The following is a 25,219-nucleotide window of genomic DNA, read 5'->3' as shown; positions in this document are numbered from 1 at the left end:
ATTCTTTGGGCTTTGGAGGAAAGAAGAATGATTTTTTTTTTAAATAATTAAAAAAAAATAAGCAAATGTTATAAAAAAGAGCAAGCCAACACCTTTCACACCACCACTAATTGGCCCCTTGTGTTCACGCCCCATTGTAGTAACTATTAACTCAGATCTTGGGCTCCTATTTGTCCCTGCAGCCCTTTATTGGCCGCCAGCCCGGAGCCTCAGATGCACAGGCAACCCTGGCTGACCTGATAACATTTATAGTTGTAATGGATTTTTTTATGCCCGTCATTAACTAGCAGAGAGATTGGATATAGAAATTGCTTGTACCTTTTTCTGTGGTATTTCAACTTTATAGCATTATGTTCAGATATGTCACCTTCCATCATCCTTATTTTAAGGCCTCTCCCGTCACTGGTTTTGTTTTAAATGTACGGGTCTTTTGTGCAGGACACTTGTAGTATCAAGGGCTCGTAATGAATATTTAATGATGTTGAGTAAAGGCTCGGAAAGATATAATTTCTGTCCAATAATTGGTTCTCTCTCTGCCAGACCTTTAGGGGTGATTTAGCACGCAACATGCTTAATGTAGACAGTTTATACGAAGCTGCTTTGAATCAAGTCATTGAACAATGTGGCAATAAAGCGGATGTTCATTTTTAGGATGCTGGTAAATTTGATTTATTTTCGCAAAAACTACATTTGTACAAAACAGCTTTAATATTAGGCAAAAATGTACAGTGAAAAAACAGTTCGATGAACTTCAATAAAAAGTTCACATGAATGGGTGGATATCAGCATTGGCAGGCCTGAGTGCAGCACATCAGGTGCATCTTTACCACCACCTCAAGGACATAATGTGAATAAAATAACAGAAACTGTTCATAATATGATTACACATGACCACAAACTTTGGTGTCAATAGTTGCCATAAAATTAGACCAACACTTCTGGTCCCCATGAAAAGGAAACATTACAGCAGGTGTTTATGTTATTGTGTCTACCTCCTGTGGCCAAGGCATACAGGCCTATAAGTCAGTATAGGCCATACAATGCCAGGTTAGCCAGGAATTGTGTATTTTTTTGGTAATTTATGAGTAGTCTGAGCAAATAATTCAACAAGGTAGGTTAATTTCACATGAACCTATATCATTTTTAGCCAAAATACATTTCGTGACCTTGACAACATTCAAGATTTGTCTTTGAATTGCACTAAATTCATTGGTCCACATTGAAAAATACCACAATTTCCTTTCATTTCATGTCACAATTCTTCTGAAATGCCATTTATCCAACTCTTTAATGAGCACTTGTGTTATTTTGTATTTTGTACACAAAGGCATGGGTAAAAGGCCTCATGCACTTTAAAAGCAGATATACCTCAGTGGGTAAGGTTGACTTCACTGGTGTAAAATCAGATCAACACCTTCACCTGTGGTGTGACTTAGTTGCTCTTCTTCTGGCTCTTTCTGCTGGGAGGCTCACTGAACTGAACCACGTTGAAATGTATAAAAGTTCCCAAAAAATGCAGGAAAGCTGTAGTAGATATTAAGACTGGGAACAAGTCGGGCAGATGGGGCGGAGCGATCAGAACTGCGGCTGCGATGCTCAGGCCAACCATGGCTGCAATGCTGATGTAGAACTGTAAGAGATAAAGGCAGTGTGATTGTTGGCTCATTGAAATGAGACTGGGAGTTACAAGACCATGCAAAATGCTGATATCATAATAAACAGCACAGAGGCTCAGAAAAAACTGTGGATTACGTGCTGCTTTACAACATAAAAGAAAGCATCTCATGCTAGTCTAACAAAACAAGTTCACCTACTAAGTTAGTTACTTAGCCAGTGCCTTCATTTACACTGAAAACCTCTTTCAAGGTCCTTTATATTGTACGGTAAAGACCCTACAATATTAGAGTAAAAGATGAGTCTCTGTGAGCAAGCATTTGGAGGCAGTGGGAAGGAAAAACTCCCTTTTAACAGGAAGAAACCTCCAGCAGAACCAAGCAGGGGCAGCCACGTGTTGGGACCAGTTGGGGGGCCGGGAAACGGGACAAAAGACACTTATGTGAGGAAACAAGTGTAACTTTGTGCCTTTGGTCAAAGATGGGATCTCTGTGGCAGATAAGCAAAAATTTAAGAACTGATCAAAATGTTTGGAAAACATTTGTGGAGCTTGGCTTAAAAATATATTGCTGTGACACAAATATCTTTTACAGCTGTATTCATCAAAATAACAGCCTTTAGTCAAAATCTTTCATGTCGAGAACTCTTAAAATAAATGTAATAGTTATTAAATGAATTTTTTCATTTAGAAACTTGTAAAAACTGATTACCCCGGGCTATAAACAAACTGTTGACTTTACCCTTAACACTAACTATGCACATAACATCAAACTAGTAATTTAATTTAAAATAGAGCTCATATGACATTGAATATTTATAACTAAGTGACAGACATCAAATTAGTCACTTGAGAGGTGCTATAAAGAAACGAGGTCTGCAATATCATATTACAGCAAATTAGATTTTTTTTCTTCAAGGTATGGTCACTGCTTTTTATCTCGTTACATATATCCGGACTTATATCCAACAATGATGAGACAAACTATAGGACAGAGGTGCAACAACTAGAGTCATGGTGCCACGACAATAACTTGGTCTTAAACACCAAAAAGACCAAGGAGATCATTGTAGATTTCCGGAAGAGGGGTCATAACAACCATCTGCCTCTCTTCATTGGCAGTGAGGCGGTGGAGAGGGTGAGCAGTTTTAAATTCTTGGGGGTAACTGTGACCGAGAACCTGTCCTGGGGCAACCATATCACCTCAGTTGTACGGAAGGCCCAACAGCGCCTCTACTACCTGAGGAGACTGCGGAGCGCACACATTCCCAGATCTCTGATGTTGAACTTCTACAACTGTGCCATCAGCAGCGTTCTGACGTATGGATTTCTAGTGTGGTTCCCCAGCTGCACCAAGGCCGATCAGCAAGCACTCCAGCGGGTGGTGAAAGAAGCTGGCAGAATTATTGGAACAAGTCTGCCAGAGATCAGTAATATCTTCCCCACTCGCTGTCTGAGGAGGGTGCACAGTATCCTGCGGGACCAACATCACCCTGCGCGCCACCTTTTCCATCTGCTGCCCTCAGGGAGAAGGTACAGGTCTATACAGGCCAGAACATCCAGACTGGCCAACAGCCTGTATCCACAGGCTGTGAGGCTCCTGAACTCTCTGCCCCCCTCTCACGGACAATAACCATATCCAACTTCTTAATAGCAATGAACTGGTCTGCATTGGTGCATCATATCTTTATTCTCTTCCCCCTCCTGCCCCCCCCCCCCCCCTCTTTCTTAAATAGATAACTATCATATCTGATATCATATCTCACAGTACAATAATATTGAATGGGTTGCATTGTTGTATTTTGTCATGTTTCTCAGGTCTTTGTCTGAATTTCTACGAACATTATTGCTAAGGATGGTCTTATTGCATTGGAGTCACACTGGGTTAAATATGTACACTTGGGTTTTAAGGGGTATTTATTATTTTCTTCTTTTTTTTGGGTTGTATGGAAGCCCCAAACGCAATTTCATTGTTCTTGACAATGACAATAAATAAATAAATACTAAATACTAAATACAGATTTGCAAACAGATGTGATGGTGAGCGTCACATCATTCATCTATCTGCTTGCGGTTTATGACCCAAAGATCAGTCTGTGAGGTGCAGGAAGCACCTCGGGCCTGCCAACCGCCCAGCCGCCCAAAACCCATGAAACCTTATCCCCATCATTGGGGCTCGCTATTTATGCTGCTTGTGTAAATAAATATATCTAGGCAAACCTGTGTTAATGACACGTGCTATAAAAATACACCTTCTCCTAATCTCTGACACCCCACCAGTGCCCCTGTCGCTAAGGGGTCGGCAGAGAAGCCACTTCAGACGCTATGGAAACTTAAATAAGCGATAAATAATTCTTTGGTTGGCAGCAGCGTTCATCCCTGGACAGCTTACACAGCTTACACCAGCACATGATATTTATTTATACAGTCGGGCATGTCTTCTCACACAGTTGCAATTTAGGTCTAGTGCCACTGGGACCCTGATATCAGCACTCTTCTTACTACAAATGTATCATCTGTACATCCTCCACCCACTATGTAACAGAGAAAACATGTCTTTGTTTGCCAACTGCAAAGCCGAGCCTTTATTATAAGCAAGCACACAACATGAACGAAACCACACTTAAAAGATAAAGCGTTAAATCCAGCTAATGAAAAATTGTTCATATTGGGTTGTGCTGGAGTTTTACCTGCTTTTTCTTGTGCGAAATCTGTATTTAGGTCAAAGTCTAATTTAATCTGAATGACCTTTAATAACCTTTAGTAGCAACAAACTAAAACAGCAGCCATAATTATAAACGTTAACCCCATCTGTGGGACAGCACCACACACAGCCAAAATCAATGCTCTTTGACTTAACAAACTGACATTTACTAACTTTGATTTAATGTCTAGATTTTAATTCTTCACACTACTATTTAGTGCAACTGGTAACAGTGAATCATATTTTAATGAAATACGTGCATTCAAGCGATTTGTAACTATAACTGAAATGTGTGAGTGTGAAATATGTAGTGAACTAGAAGGTTGAAGAATCTTATTGGGATCTTCAGTGAGAAATCTGCACTGTAGCTACGTTACTGCAAACCGCTCTGAAACCCTCAGTGTAACCTGACATGCACCTGATATGGAAATGTAACTACACGTCACGTCGATGGAGCAGGCAACTATTTTGATTGACCTGTTCAGTACGATCAATTCCTCCAGTGCATTTTCGCATACGCAGTTTTTTAAAAAATTAGCGAAAGCATAACAATCATCGTCTCAATATAAGGAATAAGGACTGTCGCCATAGATGTGAGGGAATGTAGAAAGAAATGGAAAAACCTGAAAGAAAAATATGTCTACCTATGAAAAAAAATGGCCATAACAAAAAGTCAGGACCCAGGACTCAGGATCCAGCAGTTCATTTCTTTCTATTGAAACAAATGGACTGGACACGCTCACATGCTAATTAACACGTCACATTGCACAAACATAAATGCTGGCAACGATGTCGGTTACATTGTAGACTGCTTCACAGGCTTTACAAAGATTCCCTACAGGGGCCATCTAAATAAGGCCTTACACTGGAAGAACCCCTAAGTGTACTCAAGTACAGTTCTTGAGTAAATGTGAAACAGTTACAAGATTTCATATATGCATGGTTTCTTTTGATGTGCAAACAAACAAATCAGTGAATATTTGGAACTATAATGTAAATTATTATAACAGCACTTCAATACTGACCTTCCATCTCACTATAAAGGCCAGGTCCATCTTCAGTACCCAACAAAACAGCTTGTTGTAAGCTCCCAGTCTCAGTTTATCCTCTGAACAGTGATCCAGTGCAGACAGTAAATAAATGCTGAAGAAGAGGAAGCCCAAAGAGGTCACAATGTAGGGCACCAGCAGGCCGTCCTTCAGGAACAAAGGAAGCATGCTGCACACAGAGACAGGAAAAGGACAAGCATAGCAGATTTTATTACATTTTAAGCCTGTCTGTCTGTTGTCATGGCAGAATCAGTTTCAACTACTGTAGCAGGACCTACTGCACACATAGCAATAGCAAAATATAGCTATGAAAATTCACAGGTGTGTAGTTCAGACCAAAATGAGCATCAAGTCTCTGGATGGTCCTGTTCCAATACACGAATACAAAGTGAAGAGCACCACGGGGCGACCGTGGCTCAGGGGGTTGGGAAGCGCATCTGTAACCGGAAGGTCGCCGGTTTGATCCCCGGGCTCTCTGTCCTGGTCGTTTACACTTTACCCTACCGCCTACTGGTGTTGGCCAGAGGGGCCGATGGCGCGATATGGCAGCCTCGCTTCTGTCAGTCTGCCCCAGGGCAGCTGTGGCTACAACCGTAGCTTGCCTCCACCAGTGTGTGAATGTGAGAGTGAATGAATAGTGGCATTGTAAAGCGCTTTGGGTGCCTTGAAAAGCGCTATATAAATCCAATCCATTATTATTATTAAAAGCACCCCCAAGTCTCACATTCTTTTTCATTCTTGGCATCTTTGTATCTCTACAAACAAAAATATTTGCACCTGTATAAAGACAGAAAAGTTCTGAGGATGGGCATGAACTCACGCTGATGTCTTTGGTTAGTTCAATGTAATATAGCCCCAAAAGCAAGAATCACACGTGATTCTTATATCATGAAGATATTATAGCTATTGCCTTTACATGCAAGGTACAGCTGGACATTTATACACACAGTGTATAAATGTGTGTATCAGAGGAGGAAGACAGGACGTCTTCCTCCTCTCACCCCGAACCAGTCGTGGCAGATGCTTGGCCCTCCCTGAGCCTGGTTCTGCTGGAGGTTTCTTCCTGTTAAAAGGGAGCTTTTCCTTCCCACAGTCACCAAGCGCTTGCTCGTAGCGTTCATCTGAGTCTTGGGGTTTTCTCTGTATTATGGTGACCTTACAATTCAAAGCAACTGTTCTCGTAAATTTGGTGCTATAGAAATAAAATGCAATTAAATTAAATTAAATTAAACTGAACTGAAAAGAAAAGGGACAATATCAGATTTTTAAATGATTGTTAGAAAATAAATCAAGTTTGATCCTACAGCTGATGGAGAGCACGACAGTTTCATACCCATCAACATCATTAAGTTGAGTGCAAAGTTTGTTAAGTGCAGCAGTAAGTCAAACAGTTTTTATCCTGCAGGCCTGTATGTGCATGCATCTCCCAGGGAGAGATGGCTCTGTAATTCACGAGGAGCTTATCTTAGTTTAGTAGAGGAGCATGGGCAAGAACAACAGTTGACTCACAGTGAATCACACAACGCCCCAGCTTATAAAAACCTTTCCCCAGACAAAAAACTACTTATTCAGATTTGGACTCAAACAAAAAAACTTCTATTCAGTAGATAAATGTTTAACACTTCCTCAATTTACACTGACTGGCTGCATTCAGTGACCGTAAAGTGGTCATGCTTGACCATCCATTCAGCCAGTTCTGCTAACAAAAGATGTATTTTTTTTCTTTTTTAAATTAGTCTGGAGAGGATGCAGATAATGTGAAAGTCCAAGGCAGACTGTACAGGGGAGCAGCTACAGAATGACCTCCTGTCCCTACACAACACACACTTAGACAGCAGGCATGCAGACTATGCAGTGTAATCCCCAGATATCCTTATACTAAACCACACGCACAACAATTAGTGCTGCCGGAAGAATTTAACAACAGCTGGTGAAAGTTAGATGGAGCATTTGCAGCACTACTTGTGTTTTCCATTCATGGTGCTTAGCTCCAACCCACACAGCACACCATTTAACTTTTCAGGTTAATTTTTGTATGTTTCTCATTAAATAAGAGATAGAAAACAAAGTAAAAGAAATGACAAGAAACAGCACCCAACAGCTGGACACTAGATTTATACGCAAGCAAATCAAACGGGACATTTTAAAGCAATTATAATTGCTGAACTTTTTCCCATCATAAAAATAACTATAATTGCATAACTCTATTATTCCATTATCCAAGTTGCAGTAAATAAGATTTAGAAACAAATCTAACAACAGATCGCCTGTTTTTATATGTTAATCTTCCAACCTTTGTGTGTTGTCAGTGATTTCAAAAGACTTTCCTTCTTACCTGAATGTCGAGGCCTGTAGGAACCAAAGGGCCATCAAGGGGAGGTCATTCAGCAGGAGACAGGCAGGCCTAGAAAAAGAAATTCAGATGAACTCAATATTAAATAGACTGCCGTGACTTTTGCGATTAGACAAGACTAGAGTGAAAAGAATATTAAAGCTACTGAGCTGATCAAACATCCACTTACAAGTATTTACAAGTCAGTCAGTCTTTGCTGTACCACATTATTTTATTCGAGAATACATCTTTTACACTTTAGCTAAGTTTTCTATTTTCATTTGAAGAACTGCCAATGTTTTGCCAAGAAGTTGCAATGATACATTTATGACCGCATGCGTCACATGCACATGCATCTGTGTTCATATGCGTTTAAGCCTGTTGCTAATTGAACTTGCTAGCTCGCTTCAGTGCAAGTTGTACACTCTGCTCAAAGGGGGGCACTTTCCATCAGTCCCCGATCCCATAATTACAGTCAGTGCTCTTCGGTGATCCTGTTACAGCCCAATAATTGATCCTGCGCAAACAACACCCCGAGCTGCCGCCTACCATTCTTTCCTAATCCCTGGACATGTATTACTGATTGATTCAGGAGGACAGGTGGGAGATATAACTCAATAGTTAATAAAGCAACAATCTACCCTAATCTAGATTAATAGATGAGCCCAGATCTAGGAACCAAATCCCTTGCTGTCAAATCTATCCCAGGCTTTTCACCCCACCTACAGCTTTCTACATATGGAGGTAAATGATAATGAAGCACGCACGCACGCACACACACACCTCACTTCTTTTAGTGCTGCTTTCACCCTGTTAAATATGACCCAGCTCTGACACAGCACAAATCATGGCAGTGGAAGCAGGGTTCCTATCTGTGTTGACAGAGGTGAATAACTTCTCGGTACTTAAAAAGAAATCTGGGGGTACAGCAGGAGGATGACGTCATTTTTACAAAGCGAACATGATTTGAAACCATTAGAATTCTGTACGACATAATCTGAGATTTGACAAGGCGAATGGCTCCTTTGTGAGTAGAAATTAAATCTATACTCATGAATATTTCAGATATCGCTACAAGACAGAGAAAGTACCATTTACATTTGTCACTCAATGAGACAAACCTCAAGAAGTTACAATTATCTTCTTTGTACTTACAAGGCAGCCAAAAGGATGGACTTCTCATGGACTTGAAAGGAGAAGAGGAAGAACGCCAGGGATGAATTGACCTTAAAGTGACATTGGGGCTATCAGTAAAACTGCTATATTTAATATTACACTTTTTATTACAAAGGGAAGGAAGAGAAACATATTCGAGATCGTCTTCTCAAAAAAGAAACTGGGTTTGTTAAATTAAATATGATACTTATGTATGATAAACCTCACTGGCTTAAAAATGCTGAATGCCAAAAACACTCACCAAAGCCAGTTTAAAGTGCCAGAAGGTTGGTTTTGTTAATAGCCTGATACAGGAAGGTAGAACCGCCAGGAGAGTGCAGGCAAGACTGAAAAACAAATGAAGATGGAAGATGAAGTTACTGAAGGAAAAAACAAAACAGTATCACCTGTGCTATGTAGGCAATGTTATTCTCAATTGCATTTGCATGACATTTCAAGGTTTGTATGCAAGTCTTATGAACTGAGTGGACGTGGATGCATGGAAATGTTTTTCATGAAGACTTTCCTAATACATTATTTTACCAAGGCAACAAAATACATAAAAACAGCACGATTTGTTTTCATTAATTGGCACTGTATGAATATCAGCATTTAACTCTCAGTTCATGCCACAGTTCTTTTTAGACAGCCCTCTGATCTGTAACCAAGTTGTGTGCAGTGCCGTAATGGACCAAAATAATGGCCCCTGCTGAGGGTTACCAGGCAGTAACCCTCAATTGTCACCTTCTGGGGGTAGAAGCGTGAGAAAAAAAACGTGTTGGAGTCAGTGTGTATAAATGTGCTGAAAGGTCAGGCTGCGAGTTAGTTTGAGGTGTCAACTAACTAAACTACAAATCATAGAAGACAGAAAGAAGTGTACATGTACAATATACACAAGAGTAATGGCAGACCTGTAAGTGGATATTTATTGTGTATGAAAGCAAGTGTGCTACTCGTGTGCTATGTGTAGGGCATTTGCTGTCTGGATGGAGCTGTATGACTTTACACAGCTGATTCATTTTATGTACACCCACAGCAGAGCATTTAGCAATCCACCCTGTGCGCCATAAAGACAGCAGTGTTTTTCATTTGTTTCAAATGCACGACAGTAAAAGAAGTCTAACTTGATCCCCAGACTTAGCAGTCTGGCAGAAACGTGTCCGTGCTGCGAACGCAGGACTCCTAAATTTAGCGTGCTGGGTTATTTAAGCAGGCTCCACCACGACGCAACTGTTGCAAAAAGTTTTTCTAAGCGTGGCTGCACAGGACCCCAACTTTTGGTCAAGATAACTTCTAATGTATGCGGAGAATCAGCTTCTCTTTCATACCTACATTAGAATTACATTTGCACACAAGATCCATAATTATGCTAAAACAAACAAAAAATAAAACCTCGCCGTGACATCGATTGAGTCTTTTCAATATTTCTCGGGTGTTTTAAAATGTTGTCACCACATTTTCAAAGAGATCAATGACTTTATGTTCAAAAGCTCCTCATGAGATGTAAGTGATGACCTTACTTCCAACTACTGGATCACTGTCTTTAAGCTTGGTTTTTTCAGGAAATGAAAGGAGTGAGGAAAAAAATCAAACAGAGGGAGAGAGAGAGAGAGAGAGAGAGGAACTGTGTGTGTGTGTGTGTGTGTGTGTGTGGGGGGGGGGTACAATAAAGTGAAACTTGTTAAACAGATAGAGGGATCACCTGAGGTAGAGCTGAGAGTCACCTGACAAAATGGATCTGATCTTTATCAGGGTGTTCAGGCTGCACCATGTGTTAGCCACTTTATCCTGTACACACACACACACACACACACACACACACACACACACACACACACAAACACACACCTTGGTCAAATAGAAAATGGCAGGAAACACAAAGAATTAATTGTTCTAAGAAATTATTCCTTCTCAGAAAGTGTAACAAAATTCCTCTGTGGGATGACGTTTATTCATGACCCTCCATCATACATTTTCTCTCCTGTCAGGAAAAGCATGGGGCTTATTTGTAACCTTGGGGTTTTGGGATCAAGTTTGATGAAGTCGATATATTAAGCCAATAACTTTCTTTGAATTCTATTTTCTGACAATAGCTGTTATCTTTTTGATTTGTTGCTTTGCTGATAAATGTCAGGCATTGGAAAAGTGAAGACATAATTTCGAGCATGAATGGATATTTTTAAACTATAATCCAAAATACGGCTATAAAAATTTAAAATATATATATATCTGAAACAAAAAAGAAGTAGCAAATTCTCATTTTTGGGAGGCTGAATCCAGAGGAAGTTATGGAAAAAATAAGCATGTAAACATTTACATTATTTACTATTATCATTATTAATCAAAAGTCGTGCAATTTCTCATATTAGTGTCACTTTTGTTAATAATGTGCCTCATTTCTAAGATGACTGAAATTATATATACGATACAGTACACGGTATGCGTGAAGCTTCCTCTTTAATACCAGCTGAAAAGTACTTGCGGTTTAAAGCTGATATCAGATGAGGAGCTCATTGTGTGTGCTTCAGCTGATTTAAGTGCTTAAGCAGTTGTGCAGGGATATCGAGGCCAAAGCCACCAGTGTGCGCCATGATATCACACATCACAGAGGCTGTGGATGTTTTCACTGTGTGATTCTATCTAGAAAATCTATTTCTGGCCTCTTCCCTCTCTTTTGTTCTACAGCTGCTGGCTGCACAGCTGTGCCGATCTTAATGGCAAAGTAGTCAGCAGCACAGGGCCGTCCAGTGCTGTGTTTTCTCAGCCCAATCCCTCTGTCCTTCCTTTCTGGCTCATTGCTCCAAATAACTGTTACAGCAGTGCAGCAGGCAACACATGGATGTCAGGGTGGGCTGAGCGAGAGCGGTGCAGCCCCCTTCACCTATAAACTAGCATGGAATTTCACAGGGAGAAGCATTTGGTGCCATTTTTGTGTGCAGGCAGCAATGTGAGACGCCAGAATGCAGCTCAGTGGGTAAACTTACAACTGCTCCCTCACAGAAGCCACCGGGACCACCAGTCACCAGCCCTCTTCTTCCCCACCGCCCCTTCTCGCCCCGTCCCCTTGTCCGAGGCGTCTGCTTACGTGCACAATTTCCCAATTAGTTCAGGACAACTTGCCCCCAGCAGCCCCCTTCGTGCTGTCGTCACAGGCGAGCATAGTGTCTCTCACACCCTGTGTATTATGTTTGAACCATTTCGTTGAACAAATACTGCCGCGGTGCTCGATGCCAGCCGCTCCCCCGGCAGAATTTTCAATTACTTCTCACATCCGTGACACCTTATGGTGGGTTCCACCTCGGGAACCGGGACAAGAGGGGGTTACAGGGTTTCAGAAACGAGAGCCGCAAAGCTTGGCCTCCGAGCTGTCAGTCACACGCACGCAGTTACTTCAACTCAGCCGCTTTCATCACTCTGACTGCGGAGGTGTTTCAAGTATTCTTGTTCGCCATCATCACTTTACTTTTTTAATTAATATCATATTCCAGTGACCAGGCTATAAGTGGGTGACCACGGTATATCAAACATGTACGTTTGTTCTTGCAAAACAGTCAAACATACGCTTATGTGTCTGTTTTCCGAAGATGTAGTCAGTAGGTGAAAGCAGCTGTCCGACGTGCTCTGATATGCCTTCAAGTGTTGCGTCCACCAGACTCCTTGGTTCGTATGGCTAGAACATGGCTGTGCTACGAGGTGGCGAAAACAACCTGGTCATAAATTAGTGAGATTTATCTCTATCCTCCTACTGTACACCCCAAACCCCAACACCTCCCGGAGATAGAGTGAAACTGATCTCCTGACCTTTCACAGTTTTATTCCACTGTTTTCTTTGATCCTGCAGGGTATCTGTTTCCAAGCAGCTAAGCGCTAGTGGATGGAAGGGTATTTCGCCATGCTGTGAGTACGGAACCAGTGCAATAGCGGAGTAGTGCCGTGTGTGTTGTTTCTAACATTGGTAACAGCTTAATGCTCGAAACAGTAGAACAGTAAATCCTTTAATAGGAAACAGCATTTCACAGTAATTCTCAGCCCAAAGAGAAGTCGTTTACCAGTGATCATAAGATGTGAAGTTGCTGATATTGATCACAGTAATTTGCTTTGATCAAACAGAAACATAACTGCACCCACGCTGGCTTAACCCACAATGGAAATTTTTAAAGTCCATATACATCCCTTTTTATTACATGTCACTGGTTGTACTTGGAATTGTATTATACTTGATTAAAATAATTGCTGTCTTCCCATTTTCAGTTAAAAAACTCAATTCAAGATTAACACGGCTAGTATTCGTTTCAGCTCTATATTATTTATATAGTGCAAAATCACAACAACAGTAACCTCCCTACAATAATACTATTTTGGATAATTTTTTTTTTTAGAACCAACCATTAATAAATGCATAAAGTAGGTTTTCAGCATCACTCTGTGACAGGATGTTTCGAATTTTAGAGATATTTTTGGAAAAATGCAAGAAAGCAGTCCTAAATATTTTTTAGTATGCACATTGAAGGACATATCATGCTGAAAAACAGCTCCAAGATTCAGACCAAGGTAATACCGTCCACACTAGTTAGAAACCAAGTCTCTAAGATTTTTAGTAAAATAACCTCAGTTTTATCTGAATTTATAAAGAGAAATCTTTATGGATTTAAGATGTTCCTGCAGTTTAACGAATTAATGTGTGAGTTCTGGCTTGGATAGATAAAGTCAGGTATCATCTGCATAGCAATGAAAATGTATGCTATCATTTCTAGTAACACTGCTTAAGAGAAGCAGGTATAGTGTAAATAGAATGCAGATGTTGTTATGACAAAAGCATACATGTTTTCTTTTTAATATTATGTTTGTCAGATGTGGTTTTTTGGTAAACCTTTGATTTAAGGAACTACACGTTACCTCAAACAGACCCCGAGCCACGGGAAAAATCCTCCTGACCACCTGCATGGCCTGGCTGGGTTCAGCCAGGAAGGGCAACCAGCAGAGGGCAAAAGTCGCCAACACTGTTACACCAACCCTCACCAGCAAGAAAAGCCTACATGAAAAGACAACCAGGAGAGTAAATAATCATATGTCATAAATAATGAACTAATGAAAACAAGCAATTACTAATACTTTCCCCACTTCCTATAATCACTTTCCCCCAGATGCTTTAGTATTTACTTTAAAATTGTCTGTGAAAACAGTTCACACATACTGTGTGCAAGTCCTAAATTTGGGCTTTGACCCTTGTGTTAAGGAATGCAGTGAAAGCCATGCATCAGCTGAAAGTGTTCAGTGTAGGTCAGGATATCTTGTCAGCTGTAACTGTGAAGCTGCTGGTTAAGTTGCACACACAGGCATAGCTGAGGAGTTTGGGCATGGCCAGAGTGTCATCTGGACATATCTTCCCCCCGGGCCTTCTAATCCAGCTCTCCATTTGCTACTAAATGCCCTTGGTACATTGTTACTAGATAAACAGACACTGGACACACTAGTAACAGCATCCAATCTGATTACCTCAGTCATTCTGTGACACTCCTGAGGACACTGCTATCTTATACACTGACATTACATATCTAGTGTGGGCATTCTGTTGAAACATATGTGCACAGTGATCACAGAGTACAAGCAACAAATGTAGAGTTGAACATTCAGGATTTCACAGTCATCACTATAAGTCCTCCTGAGACATTTTGTGTTCGGCTCTAGTGAAGGGCATCACTGATCGCAGCGTGTGGGGGAAAGGCAAGTATGCACACATATATATATAAACGCGATCCACCTGTAAACTGGAAAGCCAAAGAGTCTTCTGTGTTACCTTATTTGATTGCTTTTTAAGTTTAATGAACAAAAGTACAGTGCTCAACAAATTTATTAAATCACCTGTTTAAAACTAAAATAAATATATTGTTACTTATTAGGAAAACAACAAACTACATACAGGTTTTTATACCCAAATTTGAGCCGGCACTTTGAACTTCTCTAAGAATTTAGAAATTAATCAAGTGTAACATTCAAAAACTGAAACTTATCTTTCTCGTGAGTAATGTCAATGAGTAAGTGTAATTTGGCATATTAATCAAAAAACAATAATGTGCTTTTTCTGCGGTCACAACGACCGAGACCGACAGTCTCGGTCATTGTGTCCTTGGGCAAGACACTTCACCCGTTGCCTACTGGTGGTGGTCAGAGGGCCCGGCGGCGCCAGTGTCTGGCAGCCTCGCCTCTGTCAGTGCGCCCCAGGGTGGCTAATGTGTGTGTGAATGGGTGGATGACTGGATGTGTAAAGCGCTTTGGGGTCCTTAGGGACTAGTAAAGCGCTATATAAATATAGGCCATTTACCAAAGGGCTTGCACATGTTCTAGAGAAAAAAATGTTTTGGTAATTACCAATACTGTTAATTTTGGGCAGCTATGACATAAACCTTACATCTAAAAAAATTGTTAAGCACCGTAAATACAATCCCAGTAAACAATATTGGGATTTTTTGTTTGTTTTTAAATGCTGTTGCTTTTCTTCCACATAGTAGCACTGTGAACTTTATGTTACCACCAGCACGCTAAAATGCTTACCAGTGTTGTGCTTAAAATTGATTGTCTTCCAAAAAGTAATTTACGATATTTGACATAAAACAATTCCCCATAACTGCTGTAAATAACTTGTTGGGCTATGATCTGTCAAACATATCACTTATTAATGATATCAAGCCATTTTGAGCCAGAAAGAACAGTCTTGTTACAAGATAGAACCTAAAACCAGTTTCACCCTTAAATATTTTTAAGAGAGATCTGGCCAAGAGGGCAGCAGATACTGCAACAAAAATAACATCACAGCTCTACCGAGACATTTTAAGTGGCCCAAAAAGACTGGACTGATTAGAATGCAGGTACAAAAATTAAAAGTCACAAGTATACCCGTACAAAACAGGACATTTCTTTATTTTATATGTAACCCTTTCAGAAAATCCTGTTGATAACAGGCTGTTTACCAACATAAGGAAATGTATTACACATAGAAAACACCTAAAAATATTGGAAATTGCTTTAATGCACAACACTGGGATTTGTTAAGTAACCATTCTCATCATTTTAGCTTACAGTATTTGAATCATACTATTATCTTTTTTTTTTTGCCTGTCCTGTCTGGCACTGTAGCAATCAGAATTATTGTCTGAAGGCCAAGAAAAATGGACCCCAACTGGACCCTTGAATCATACTAAGAATCATACTATTATCTAATCAGTGCTAAAATTGTGGGTGAGGTTGGAGATGAACATCTGGACTATGCGTCAGTGCAAAAAACAATCATCTTCATTATGGAAGGAAATAATAAGACTCACCCTCGGCCCATCAGGCCCGTTTTGATGCACTTTCCCAGAAGGTAACAGAAGAAAGGCAAAGCATGGTACAGCTCCATCTGTTTGTAGTTGAGAGCCAGAGAGAAAGCCATGGAGCCCAACACATCCCAGCCCAGACCCAAAGCCAGAATCCCCCACAGGGCAAAACCCAGGCTCACTCCGTTGTACCTGATACCGTTAAGGTTAATTTTGGTCTGGAAGGGCAATTTTCTGGAGCTAAACAACTTAATGTTGCAGATGTATAACAAGCGATCCAGAAAATAGCTGCTGATCCTGAGGTCAGTTCTGCTGCATAGTGTGCACATCGTCAGCTTTTCATTGTTGTATTTGGCAGTGGCTGAATAACAATAATAACAGCCTGGTTAGCTGGTGCGCTCTTCATCTCTTCAAACTGTTTTTGTAAATCTATTGTTTTAAGCCAGAACAACAAATGTTTTTAATCCTATTGAACCTACTGTATGTAGGAAATCTGAATAATAAAGAATGCAGAAATTCCACATCCATCCTAGGATCAGCTGTTCAGCGTTTCCATAGATATGCTGTGGTGCTAAATCTGCCCCATGGGACAAGCTGTGTTTTTTTTGTCTTTTTTTTAAAAGTTATGTTACGTAAGTCAGTAAAATAAATGTATATTTTTATGTTGTTAAAATATTTTAAATGCTTAAATCTCTGTTTCTCAGTGAACTAAACTCAAAAGATGCTGCAAATATATACAGTGTTAAAAAAAAAGAAAGAAACACTTTTTAATCAGAGTACAGCATCAAATCAGTTAAACGTCTGGGATATTGATCTGGTCAGTTAAGTAGAAGAGTGGTTGTTAATTCAGCTGCTTTAGTGTTAATGAAATTAACAACAGGTGCACTAGAGGGGCAACAATGAGACAACCCCAAAAACAGGAAAGGTTTTACAGGTCACTGAGATTATTTTTTCCCCTAGTTTTGTATGTGCCTAGGGACAGTATCACTACTCGCAGCCTGAGGTGATACCTGGACCCTACAGAGGTTGCACAAGTAGTCCAAGTCCTGCAGGACAGCACATCAATGACATAAGGTTTGCTGCCTCCCAGCACAGTCTCAAGAGCATGGAGGAGATTCCAGGAGACAGGCAGTTACTCTAGGAGAGCTGGACAGCACCGTAGGTCCTTAACCGACCAGCAGGGCCAGTGTCTGCTCCTTTGTGCAAGGAGCACAAATTTCACTCCTAACACATGACCCAGTCCATATCAGTTATAGATATCCAGCATGATTTTTTCCCATTGAGATTTGATCTGTTTTAGAGCAGTGCATTTAAATATAACTCACTACACTTTATTATGATTGGAGCTTTCAAGTGTGATACCTTTATAGGTCATTATTTCATATTACATTCAATTTAATTACATTCAGGACAACCTTAATGGTACATATAATATACAAGAATACAATTTATAATAGGAATGCACGTGTGCATAAAGGATACTGGAAATGTCCGTAGTCAATGAGAATTAATCCTGGGTACAGTAGAAAGCAGAACATAACGGAAACCTAAAAAGGGAAAAGGACAGACATTTTAATTCAACGCAGCAGTAAAAACACAACCTTTTAAAATCAAATCCTGTGAGAAGCTTGTTTATCTACAATTCCTCTTTCACTGTTTGATAACATAAGACACCGTCAAAACATTAGAAATGATCCCTTCAAATTGACTGCACTGTAAATGTATGAAGACCAGCTGAACTGTAATAACTTCTTGGAAATGTAATAACATCATATAACCAGATTAACTTACAATAATGACGCCATAATTTCCCAATTTGGAGGTCTAGTGCTGTAATCTGTTTTAATAAGGGTGGGTTCCCAGACTGAGAGAAAATGGGCTGGTCTGGGTCTTTAACTGAAAACTAATCATTTCATGCTCAGCTCGTCTCTGACCTTTTTCTTAGAGGATCCATCAGTCAGGTATAAACAGTATAAAACCACCGCAGGGATGTATATCAACAAATCTGCAACTAACACTGAAACAAAAAGAAAAAAATACAGACTGCATGATCTCAAATTTACGTTATACAAAGTAACAGAAAAGGTCCATGGGTATACAATGATGTGAATGATTACAGTGATTTGGGCATAATATCTAAGCAGGTATAACCACAAACATTGCTGTAAATATGAAGTAGACATGGATTATGAATGCTTTTCTTTTTCTTTCACCTCTCATAGTTACAGTACCTGTAGTTCTCATGAATAGCTTGTGCTGTGTACTTTCATAACCTCTGGACTTGTGGAGTTCCACCCATTCAGGGTTTATTGTTTTGGCTCTGCAGAAACAACAAAGCATGTATTTTGATTTTTTTTTCTTTTTCCTTACAGAAAATGTACAAATACTTAACTTTATTGGTTCCTAAAAGTGGGCAGCTGTGTTATTACATCACTATACCTTAACATTTCTCCCATGGTATGCTCACTCTTGTTCTGTCTCTCTCCTAAATTAACATTCAAATATTATGTGAAAGATCCTTTTTAAATAATCCAAATGGCTTACAGATAAGCACAGATCCAGCTGTGGTAAGCAGTGAGGGGAGGATAGTCAAGACCCCAGTAGTTCAAGTCATTGTTTGTAGTATTGAAGTACCTGGGGGAGCAGAAAGGTCACATAGTTTCATCAACAAAACTGTTTCATACTACATAAGCAATGTAGCGTGTACTGTATATAGGAGAAACTGTTGTTGATGTTATCCGTATTTAATGTTTCGCACATCAATCCATCTCAAACTTGTAAGCTGGACACAAGAGCAGGAACAGCACATGTCAGTAATGTGCGTCTTGAGTGTCACAGTACATTTCTCAAATCCATGACCTGTAATAAGACCCAGTTACTACAAACAGGTCCTGTGAATAAACACCGGGAGGTGCTAGACTGACCATTCCTGAATGGGGAGGTTGTAGGTCACTTCTTGCCAGTGCCTCTGAGCTTCATAATCGCCGAACATGGGAGGTTTCCCCGCCCCTGGTGGAAAATCATTGAGCCGTTAGTGTGAATACTATGAAGCTTGCATCATGAACGAATGGCCACCACACAACACACCCGCGCTAACACGTTTTTAAATCACTGAGTGGACGCTAACTACCGAAAGAGTCACTCTGATACGGTTAAAACAATTTGAAAGCATTGTTTTGACTAGTATAAACAGCACTGTACCAAGGGAAAGTAGTGTTTAAACGCCGACCTCCACAATTTTCCTACCTGAATATGAATTTAGCGAAACTCCCCATCTCGCAATAATGGAAAGCAACACGCAAATTGATACGAGACTCCACGTCTGCATAGCTTTACTCGGTAAAATGAGGATTTGTGGAAGAAATAAACAATAAAAATCGGTACATTGAAACACTTTTGAAATCTGTTTCGCTTCCTGTATACGTCACTCACCAAGTCTTCGTTTCAACTACTCATTGGTCGCTGGATTTCTGACGTTGCGACCGACAGTTATGATGCGTTCATGAATACTATGGAAATAATTGACATCTTCACTTTTGTCGATCATTCGTTCAGTTGTTGCAGTAATCAAACGCGTTTTAATAATCCAGTTTCAGATCATCCAAGACCTTTTTTTAACACGTGACAGGAAGTTTTTTGGTATATTACTCTCACAGTTTGTGCTCACTTGTTAGAAGTTACAAGTCGAATAATGTATTCTAAATTTCCCAGGCACAGTGAAGGCATCTCTGAAAAAAGATTTATGATGGGTATTATGCATTATTAAAGATTTATTTCTTCCGTATTTTCGCTTTTTTTTTTTTTTTGCAGCTGATGCTGAATTTGGAGGTTAGAGGCCGCCTGGTAATAAATGAACACTCCTAAGATTGCTTAATAACATGGGTTGGGGGGGGGGCGAGGCTGACTGCATAGGCATTAGGCAACTCCAGGCCTCCAGTGCTGGTGTCCTGCAGGTTTTAGATGTGTCCATTATCCAATACAGCTGATTCATAACAATCATAATCAGGAATATGAATTTGTCAATTCCAATAGTCTACAATATCCACATAACATGATTACATTTATAATGAAAAACATTTTAAAATTTCTTATCAATATAAATATGACTATGAAACATTTTTGAAATCTCAAATTATATCCAAGAAAGTAAAAACATAATAATACTATACAGTTTATAATATATTTAGTTGTTTTCTGCAAATTTGGAGGTACGTGGAAGCAGAACAAACAAATTGGCAGATAAAATGGATGCACATGGAATCAATAAGTTTGGACATTAAAGAAGCAAGCATCCATGCCAAACTGGAAATTGTTGCTGTCATAACAAATGCTTAATTCTAAGTCTTTGCAAATAGCTCAGGAACAGCTGATTTCACAAAATTTATATCAAAGTGACAGAGAAAAATCCACTATATAATCAGCAGCAGAGGGGCGACAGTCTAACTAGTGTATTAGTTTGTGTTAATCTTCTGTACACAGATGTAGATATGGGTATCACATCCTTACCTTGTCTTCCCTGCACACTGTAGGCTAAATCCAAGCCAGAGGGCATCTTTCTCTTTGTGACCTTTTCTTTTGTTGACACCATCATCTTTGTTCTCAAGGTGTTAGGGTTTGTTGGATGAGACATGTTCCTTGTGGTTCTGGCATCAATTATGCATAAATAATAATAACCTCGGACAACTGCTGATTTGCAATGACACTTTCATTACAACAGCAGCAGCCTATAACTCACTGGTACCCATTAGTTATTAATGCCCAGCCACGCCAGCTTTACTTTGTCATTTATTGCTTCATCTCTATGCCTTTTTAAATATTCAGCAACTGCTGTACCTACATTTACTGTCTGTAATCTCCGCCCAGGAGAAGGCTATAGCTTGTGGTGCAGGATGACCTAGTTATTATTAAAGGCCTAGGCCTTGCTTCCCAATGTCACTAAAGTCTATCATGTCAACAGTCATGTTTGCTACAGCAAGTCAAGCCGGATCAACAAATCCAGAACTTCATAGAGATTTCTCCTATTATGTCTTATTTGGGAATTGTGATGATAAAGAAGTCCTGCACCTTTTCAGATTCATTCTTGAGTGCATAATTAATTGCCATTTGGAAAAATCCTGCACTATTTGTGTGCACTTAATAGCATTTCAATTCTGTGCTAGGCTTTGAAAGCCTACGTCCAGAGGGGTGTTGTATCAGTCTGGTTCAGTCTTTCAGTTATACTTGGCAGTCACTCTCTGAAACAAAGGTCATGGTTTGCACTTTAACAGCTTACTTTGAACAATGTCATCACCCAGATGTTTAATGTTCTGCATGGATCAGAGACTTCTCTGGTATGTTAAAGACACATCCACCCTCATAGGGTCCTGCAAAATGTGGAATTTTGGCTTCTGAGATTGCAGCATCATTACACTCTTAAACACTAAATTTGTGTACTTGGACAAGACAGATAAAAACTAAATGCAAATGAAGTTCAACAGCCATTTTTGCCTTTCGGTGGGACAGAAAGGAGGATTTAAATGGGCTCATGAGCTCTAACAAGCCTCAGTGCAAGTGGACAAATCACTATTATATATTCCTGTGCAACTGTTTACTTGGGTTTCAGTGAATGGACAAATTGAACTATTTTTCATGCATCATTGTTTGCAGTGATGTCATTTCCCAACCTGCTACAGGATGTTTTTGTTTTACTTTAGCATCCCACAGTTTGTGCATGGGCTTGAGTCCCAAACCTGAAAGCTAAAACTCATACAGAGTTACAGATGACTATAGACTGCTCTAGCAGCTAATATTGATCACGCATAAGCAGCATAGTGTAACATCAGTAATTGTAAGTTTTTGGTTTTAAAGGTTGTACTGTGAAAAATAAAGTGCATTATGTTGGATATTAATTCAATTTCTCTATAAAATATTCCTTCTTAATCTACCTCACGCACTTTGAACTTAAGAGTTGTAGCAACTTCAACGGGCAGTGATAATTTCTCTCTTTCAGTTTTCTGTGTATAGGTCTTCAGATTCCCCCCCACCACCACCACCACCACCTTTTACGTTTTTTTTCTTCACACAGGACAGCACAAACGTATGTCTAACACAAAAGAGATCCAAGTAAAAATAAAAAAAATGTTATGTTTTGTTTTTTGTTTTTCCCGATAATCTAACTTTAGGTTCAAAAAGAGCTGTGACCTCTTTTTTTTATCACGAATGATGACTGGACACATTTATGCATTGATAATATACTAAAAAAAGGATTTGTTACCTATCATAGCCACAAGCACAATCAGCACTAAAAAACAAAACAAAAATACAAAAAAACCCCAACCTCTACATAAACTCTTTCCGCTCAGGAGGTTATATGGAGGTAAAACAAGTCAGGAATCACAGAGAGAGAGAGAGGGGCGGGAGAGCGAGCTGTATTTACAGATTGTGCTTGGATACTAATATAGCCTGTCTGGTGGAGCTGTGGGAACTGCAACCCAGGCTTTTCTCCACCTGTGCACAAGCACGTGCAGCTGCATGGCTCATTATCGTGTGCGCCCGTGCGGGCGGGCGCGCGAGCGTCTATAAATGAGCGTCTTCGTTCGTTTAGCAAATTGTGCGCCATAGTTTGCACCATAATTACACGAAACTGCGCTTGGTTTTGATGAAACAACAAGTAAGAAATAACTTTAAGCTAACGTAGCATAATTTTAATAATAGTAATAATAATATTAATAATAGCCATTAACTCTGTTATTGTTATTATTGCACTGGCTTACCCTTTAAGTAGGCCCGTGCTGCTAGAAATCTTGTTCATGCCTGTATTTGCAGCACTGCAGCTTCGGTTCAGGAATTTAGTGCTCTGTCGTTAACAAAAGCTTTGCTTTCGGTGTTTCCTCTCTGTGTTGTATCTTAAATATTAACACAATTAACGTTACCAATTTTTGCTTAAAGGGAAAAAAAACCACTTGCAGATACTCTGCTACAATGTTACTACAAACTACAAAAATAATGGTAAATGGTAAAACATCACTTATGATCTAAAATCAAATTTGCAGTTAGATTACTCGGATAAATTTGTCCAGCAGGAAGTGTGTGTGTGCAAAGAAGAAAGAAAATTAGGTGGAAAATGTTGATGTATTATTTCAGGTTTTCACAAATATTTATTTTATTTATGATCACCCTAATTAAGAGCCGCAGGTGTATGTTGACGCCCCCTAGCGGCATGGATGTCACGGCCTCAAGGTGTTGTCAGCCTGCAACATCGCTCCTGTTGCAAGATCTCACACCCGGGCTTCACACTGCAACACTGCAAGTGTAATTATAGATGCTCGCATCCTATAAGACAGACGCGCGAGGCTGGGTTAATGTTGCTTTGTGGAGTCTGAATCCCCGCTCGTAGCCATGTACACACGTCACACAAGAAATAAATTAGAGGTTTAAATAAACAGGTTCAACAAGTGCAAGTTTGAGTCTTTTTGGTATTTAAAATTTGATGCTTTTTCTGAATATTTCTGCATCCCCCAAAATTTCACTCACCTTTCTCTAACTGTACTCTTTAGCCATCACTTCATTGTAGAGCCTGCTATATTTAATGCCTTGTCATTTTATAATCGCATGATCGAATGGCAAGGGAAAAAAATGGCAGAAATGATCAGAAATCTATTACGGGCAGTGCAATGCAGACAATGTCTCACATTTTAATTTATATATTATTTTTATGTTTCAGTAGATAAATAATCAAAGACTGGTCTTTAAAATAATAACATCACAGTCACTGCTGTAGGTAATTTGAATGATATCAATAGTCTGAATAATAATGAATTTAGTAAGTAGAAATGTCACGGTGACATTGGAGAAGACTTTTGCATCATCAGCACCTTCTTCGGTGTCTGAAAGTGAATTGGAGCGGAGAGAGAGGCCTTTTTCTCTTTCCCATGGGGATCAGATAAATATAGCCCCTAAAACCCCTCGCGCTCACCCTCTTTCTCTCTCTCTCTCACACACACACACATTTACACATTCACACTCTCGCTTTCATATGCACACACGCACACCACTTGCTGTTTGTGTAAAAGTGATTAGCCAGACACAACTGCGAAATTGTTACCTTTATAGGAGCCAAGCCACAGAATATCGCGCAAAAGCGTACAGCGTGTGATGTGATGGTGAACCTGTGGTCTAAACTGTAACCCCCTGTCAGGGAGCATTGTCAGGAAATTCCAGGGTAAATACTTTAATAAAGGGCTACACTGATTTGTGCTCAATATTCACCTCTTTATGCCACATCCCATCATCTGAAATATGATACAAATTAGATGTATGCCTTCCTGCAAAAAGCATAAATATAAGGTAGGCATACGCGCAAATTTTCAGGATTGAATTTACTCTATAGCAAGCTAATCTCAAAGCTTTTACAAGTTGTTGTTTTGTTTTTTTAAATTTACGATTACATATTATTCATACACCTTTGTCAGTATTTTTAGTTATTTTTATTTGCATACTATTGTTAAATTGTAACTTTAAATATGTTTTTAAACGCTACCACGTCAATCGCAACAGCAGTAAAAAAATATATTTTGTTAAATTCTAATCCTTAGGAAGTGTAAAGTAAAGTGTAAAGTATAACTAATTTTTTTCTATTTCAATTTCTAAATAATGAAATACTTTGAATTATGCTGATAAAATGAAACATTGAAAGTAATGTTAAAAACATATATGTTATATATTATTATTATTAATAATAATATTTTATATATTCGATATTTTTAAGCCTGAAAACAGACAACAAAATAAGACAGCTTCGATTTTTTTGTGTAGCAATATTAATAATGTATGCTTTACACGAACTGTGAAGTTATTCAAATTAAATTTACGATTTATTTTTTTTACCGTGAAAAATGTTCCCTTGAAATAATGCGATTTTTTTTTCTCAAATCACTTGTCAAAAATGTTAAGAATGTTAATAATGAAAATTGATTTTTAATTCTTTCTTAGATTTATTTACAAATAAATTCAGTTTACAACACAATATAGCTACATAGAATTACATATATTTGTATTTTTTAAAAATTATTATTA

General features: G+C 39.3%; 1 protein-coding gene across 2 annotated transcripts; it reads right to left on the bottom strand.

Moving 5' to 3' along the window:
* Positions 1–255: 255 nt before the first annotated feature.
* Positions 256–19,627, bottom strand: alg6 (ALG6 alpha-1,3-glucosyltransferase). 2 transcript variants are annotated; one of them, XM_026147930.1, is made up of 14 exons: positions 19,598–19,627; positions 19,090–19,174; positions 18,710–18,799; positions 18,397–18,485; positions 18,100–18,182; positions 17,648–17,712; positions 16,172–16,357; positions 13,749–13,884; positions 10,555–10,640; positions 9,115–9,199; positions 8,853–8,923; positions 7,701–7,769; positions 5,342–5,534; positions 256–1,630 (listed from the first exon to the last, which is right to left on the bottom strand). In XM_026147930.1, exons 2-14 carry the CDS (start codon positions 19,155–19,157, stop codon positions 1,433–1,435), a joined length of 1,419 nt encoding a protein of 472 aa, XP_026003715.1. In that variant the 5' UTR covers positions 19,158–19,174; positions 19,598–19,627; the 3' UTR covers positions 256–1,432. The 2 variants fall into 2 exon arrangements, with proteins under 2 accessions (XP_026003715.1, XP_026003714.1); XM_026147929.1 differs by lacking the exon at positions 19,598–19,627 and adding an exon at positions 19,412–19,585.
* Positions 19,628–25,219: the final 5,592 nt, after the last annotated feature.

This window comes from Astatotilapia calliptera, chromosome 17, assembly GCF_900246225.1.
Source record: "Astatotilapia calliptera chromosome 17, fAstCal1.2, whole genome shotgun sequence".
NCBI classification, from domain to species: domain Eukaryota; kingdom Metazoa; phylum Chordata; class Actinopteri; order Cichliformes; family Cichlidae; genus Astatotilapia; species Astatotilapia calliptera.
The sequence above is the reverse complement of the archived record's forward strand: the minus strand, read 5'-3'. Positions and strand labels throughout refer to the sequence as shown.